The following is a 5,959-nucleotide window of genomic DNA, read 5'->3' as shown; positions in this document are numbered from 1 at the left end:
CTCGTAAACTCACATAATATGTTTAGCATGCCCAGCGATCGTCTCACTACCGCTGCTCAAGGCCGCTCGCTGTTCTCATATCAGCACCATGAGGTCTGTTAGGCCATCGCAGGATACGTGACACTGATGTAAAGTATCTGTGCTGAAATGTCGGGAAAGCCAGGTGGTTTCTGATTTCATTACCAACTATTATTGTAGATCGTGATGCTCTATCTCCTCTTGTTTATTCTTTCTCAAATGTTCTGTGACTGGAACCTTGACATAATGCATCGACTTTTTCAAAGTTCTCCTACTTTAAATGGGTGTGTCATGTAATTTTAAAATCTAGATAAAAATGATCAAAGTGAACGTAAGGAGGACTCGTGGTGGGCTTGATAGATAAACCTAAGTTTGTGTAAAGGTAGATGCATGATTTTAATAGTATAATGTACATTTGTAAGTTACGTAACTAATGAGTGTAGGAAACCAACCTAAGTACACTTCAACACTAACATACATTATGAATACCTTCTCAAAAAGTAATCTTTGACATTTTGGTGCACCAGGTGAAATATTGGTCAGAGACGGGAAAGCTTTGTGTCTGAACCCAACCAGACGTTTGCTCCCTTCAGAATACGTCCTCTGACCCGAGTCTCTGCGTCTTCGTGGTTGAACTCGGCTGATGAGATTTTCCGCCTTCAGATGAGCTCTGCTTTGTAAGATTGGACTTAAATTGCAATCTCAGCGTAAATGAAATTCAATCTGCTGCTTTCACTCATACACATGCCAGCTGGAGTCAGGGACAGTCAGGATGACAAACCGGCTTCACATTAAACTAAACTCCCCTGAAGAACGCCTCAGAGAATACGTCTCATGCAGTCGAATATATAACGCCTAAACACAGGAGAGCAATATAAAAATCAGAATCCTTCCGTCTCCTCGCCAAACCTCGCTTGATGCTTACTTTCCATAGATCAAGTCCAGGGTTGCGCTGGGAAACGGTTCAATTCCAGATTAGTTCATCTTCACAGCAAGCGGGGATGTGATCAGGTTTTGGGCGCAGTATGACACCCGTGTATAACTTGCTCCATGTGCCGTGTGTAAAGATCAACTTTGTGTGTGGGATTGTAGAGTACTACAGTTTGTCTTTACCTTTCAGAGTGACTCTTTCAAGCGAGAGGAGGAGAAGCTATAGGGGGATGTGTGTGTTGCATTTGCAAATAATTATTTGCAATCCATCCTGTCAGGAGATCAGGCTACAAAAGATACCTTAATGACCATCAGAAAGAACGTTAGAGAGAAATAAAAAAGACTTATTTTTAGATGTTTTTTTTTTACATACTTTAAAAATCGCTGATGGAAATTCTAGTTTTTTTTCTCTGTTATTGAAAGACACGCTTCCCACACACATCGACACACACGCACAAACAGGACGTGTGGACATGCATTAATGGATAGATGTCAAAGTGGGGCTTTTACACACTGTTATGAAGTGAGAGCACCAGATTGGTTGGGGGTTAGGTGCCTTGCTCATGGGCTCATTAGCAGTGTTCTTTTACACATAAAAGATTTTATCTTGGTGTTCAAGATTTCCCAATTTCCTCGTCGTGACATCTTTTTTCTCATAATCTATTTTGTACACAAATTTCGAATAGTGTTTTACACATACGGATTATAATCACTGAATCTGACAAATTCAGAAATTATTTATTTTTTAGTAGAAAATTCTGGCATGTTAGAGGCATAGGCAAGAACGTATTTAATACAGTCTGAGGTACGTTAACTACAGTCCTGTTAAGTTTGACAAATGTTTTAGACGTTCAGCAGGCATATTGTCACTTGTTTTATGCATTTTATTTTTATGCATGAAATAAAGAAGCTGATCCAGACACAATGTTCGTTTTGGGTATTTTCATCTTCGCCTTCTGAAGAAGGAAACTCGCTGTCTTTGTTCTGCTTTGAGCAGACTAAAACAAGCATAAAGAAGAAAACTTTTGTGGTCAAATAACCCTCATGAGGGAGCTCAGCATCCTCTTTCCATTCATCAAGCTCCAGCTCTATAGTTCATCACAGACAGACAGTTCGGTTTGTGGCCCGGTGGGGTCAGAGATATACTGCCCCGAGTGTCCACATAGGCAGCCAGTTTCCTCCTCCGACATAAACACGGGCCCTTAGGGGGGGCGGCTACGACTCTGGAGACTTTCACACAGGAACATGAGGAGGGAGTACTTTATAGAGCTTAATGTACCAGAGCAGGCTTTCAGCTTTGATATGTACAGGAAATGTATAAAGGATTACTTAAACGTTTCTCATAGTTTTTCAAATGTCATGATATCTTAATCTTTCTTTGTCTGCATGGGTTCTCTTCAGGCATGGTGGTCTACCCCACAGTCCAGGGATACACAGCTTTAGCAAAAGGCATCTTTGACTTGTTATATTCTTTATTACTTTAAATCAGGGCCATCGACTCCTCCCTCTATATAAATAGTGGTAGGAGCTGCCATTACTTCCCCCACTGGGTCTTGTTTTTTTCAGTAAGATGTCCCCTTATGAGAATTAGTCTTTTTTTAAAAGTGCAATATTTTCTCTGTGAGTTTAATGCTATTTTTGTACATGGTCCCTGACAACTAAACTAATGAACACAATTAAACTAAAAGGCACTATCATTTACAAAATAAACGTGATAAATCTTCATCTTTAGGTCGAGACCAAAAACATTTTTACATTTATTTTTGTAGATGTAATAAATCATTTAAAAAAATGCATCAACTTCTCCTCATTTTTATTCATTTTCATAACTGCTGGCTTTGCCCCCTGCAGGCCATTTGAAGCATTACACATTTAGTACACCTTCAAATGTAATCTATCAACTTTTAACATGCAAATTATGGGCTGGACTTTTATTTTGTATGATAAAGCATTAAAAAAAAAAGACACACATTCTTGTATTTTCATTATTTATTCATCACTTTTATTGTTACAAGATATTTTTTACAGCAGTAAATTACTTCAGAGAATGAAACAAAGTAAATTGCTACCAAACAAAGGAAGGTTTGTTCTGCAGCCACTTGTTGAAATGTTGAAACATGTAATGGAGGAGCTTCCACACTTAAATATTTTCAGACTTTGGTGTATTTGCAGGAGATATACATCAGGGCAGTGGGGCCTAAAGTGCTTTATAGACTTGATTAATTGTTTTGCATGGATCTGTTTTAAGTGAATGACAGACACAATTTGATTCCTCATGTAGGCAATGTTACATTGTCATTTAAAAGCTTCATTTACTCCCCATTAATTAGAGGAATCCAATAAATTAGAGAGATAATACTTTGAAAGATACTTTAACTTCTCTTTCAAAACACCCCCCACATTATGTCATTTCACATATACTGTCTGGGATCCCTGTCATGTTTTTGAACATTTTCTTTTCTCCAGTTTCTCCATTTGTTTTTTTTTTTTACATATTTTTGTCAAAGCATATAAAGTGCAGACATGCAATACCCCTTATAGCTTTTATTTGACCATTTGGAGGTTTAGTAATTCTAAACACTAACAAATAGATCTACTCAATCTTCAAAAGACAGACCATTCTCCCAACTATCTCTCCAGGAGTGATACACAGGTAGGGCTAAAGTTACAGTCAAACAAAGATCTCACAGCAGGGATAAGCTGACCCCTGTCCTCCACCAGAAAAGTTAAATCAATGAGCGAATACAGTACCCCTCAACGAGAATTCTGCCCAAAGGCCTGAGGTAAGTACACTGCATTAAGCATACAAATGCCTCCTTAGGTCCTGAGCCTTTTGTAAAACACAGCTGAAACGCAAATGGCAATAAGGCAAGCAAAGGCAAGGATGCCAACAGCAACTCCAAGCCCAACAGCAGAGTCGTCTTCTTTGTCAGCAACCAGGGGCTTCTCTTTAGATTCGTTGGTGTCAGCTCTGGTGATGATTTCTGTAGAGCTGATGGTGTAAGTCTTGCTTAAGGCATCGTCGGATGTGTCCAGGGTGCTCCTCTTCCTTCTTTTGTTGCACTGCTTGAAGGTGCTGCAAGTGCTGAGTTCACACAGCCGGGTGATGCAGTGGAGGTAGTAGGTGGACACGGTCTCGTTCTGCTGCTCGATGAAGCGGAAGGCCGGGAAGCGGAATTTGGCACTCTGGCTGTCTCCGTTCTCGACCATGGTGGTGAACTGATCTTTAGAGCAGGGGACGAAGAGGTTGAAGAAGCTGGAGTTGGTAGGCAGCGCAGAGACGGAGGCATAGCACCGGTCAAGGAGGACGTTGTACTGCCCAGTCAAGTTGGTGGCCTTGACTTCGACATACACGCTGGTCCTCAGCTCAATCCCCAGCTGTGGAATGACCATCGGCTTGGTATAGTTGGCGTCACTGAAGAGCTCCATGCTTAAGGTGCTGATGAAACTCCCATTGTTGTCCTTGATTGCAATGGAGGAGGCTGACACGTCAATCTGGGTGTTGTTGATCAGGTATTCAAGGGGATAGGCACAGGAGTAGTAGTACTTCAACTCAGCATTGTAAGTGATTGTGCCTGTTGTGGGATCGACAGAGCGAACAACACCGCTGATGTTCACCGTTTGAATGTTGGAAAAGTCTGAGAATATACCCGTCCCAGCAGCACTGCTCGTCCTGAACGTGCTTCCACAGGAATGGGTCATATTTAGAGGGAAGTTAAAGCGAGCAACAGGCGGACTCACAGACTCGTCGAGGGTCGCTCTACAGGGCAGGTCCAACATATGGTTCAGGATCAGAAGAGTATCATTGTAGCCGGTGTAGACGACCGGGCAGATCTGAATGGCCAGACCAATGGATGTGGTGCCACACTCCACCGAGATGTCGCTCACCTGTGGCCGCCTTGCCTCGCTGCCACAGTCACTCAGCGTTAGTTGACTACTTCTCGCAAACATGGATATTAAAATTAAAATGATCTTCATGGTATTTCTTCAGCGTTGCCGTAGATGTATTAACTTCTCTGCAGAAGGACAAAAAAAAAATCTTAACTCTGCTCTCTCTCGACTTCTGCTGCTGAGGTTTGGAAGATCTTCTCAGTCTGTTTGAAGTCTTCAGGCTGTCTTTGGGGGTCTTTATAGGTAAGTGTGTCCTCTGGGATTGGTCCAAAAGAAGGTCAAGTACCTTGCTATTTGTGTACCACTGCATTGTATTAAGTATGAGAGCTCTAGACTGGACCATATCCTAAGGGCAGCAACTGAAACTCGAAGCATCGTTCAGTCTTGAAATACAGAGACAATGGCCGTGCTCCTTTTGTTGAGTTTGCTTTAAAATATAGTCTTCCACATCCCCTATTACCAAGCCTATATGAAGTGAACATAACACTACATAGCATGAATTCTATTGAATTCATAATACACGCAACACGTTGAATGATTTTCTATCCGTTTGGAGCTCCAGGAATGACCTACTTACGATCCAAGAAGGAGGTTCTGACCCACTGGAGGATCCAGTCCAGGATTCTCTGAACAAACCTAACGTGTCTTTGACCTAAATTATCGTAATCAAATCCATCGAACTGTAGGACTGAAACTTCATAGTAATGCAGAACGTTGTCCGTTATTGATATTTGCTGATGTTGTTAATTAGTGCACGATGAGATGGCTGCTAAATGAAGAAGGATGAGAAGATGTGATTTTTTTAACAGGAATAATGTCGATGACAAACACACTGGAAAAACTCAAATCTGATCAATCGAATTGGTCTAATTTTTGGTAAGATATAATACATAGATAGATAGATAGATAGATAGATAGATAGATAGATAGATAGATACTTTATTGATCCCGAGGGAAATTCAAGTAAGTAATATCTCATTACACTACATCCGATCACCTCACAAGTTCAGACACAGATCTTATTTCAAGATAATATAAAGCAGGAAATGAGGCCTAACTTTAGAGAAATAAGTTAAAAAAGAACACATACTTATTTGAGGGTTTTGAAATGATGTGTACC

At 40.8% G+C, this 5,959-nt stretch overlaps 1 protein-coding gene across 1 annotated transcript; it reads right to left on the bottom strand.

Moving 5' to 3' along the window:
• Positions 1–3,765: 3,765 nt before the first annotated feature.
• Positions 3,766–4,926, bottom strand: LOC306832900 (zona pellucida-like domain-containing protein 1; the record flags this gene model as incomplete). The annotated part of the gene is made up of 1 exon (XM_079357920.1): positions 3,766–4,926. One exon carries the CDS (start codon positions 4,924–4,926, stop codon positions 3,766–3,768), a length of 1,161 nt encoding a protein of 386 aa, XP_079214046.1.
• Positions 4,927–5,959: the final 1,033 nt, after the last annotated feature.

Source organism: Symphodus melops (assembly GCF_947650265.1).
Source record: "Symphodus melops genome assembly, chromosome: 12".
Classification (NCBI taxonomy): domain Eukaryota; kingdom Metazoa; phylum Chordata; class Actinopteri; order Labriformes; family Labridae; genus Symphodus; species Symphodus melops.
This window is presented reverse-complemented; position numbering and strand designations above follow the sequence as displayed.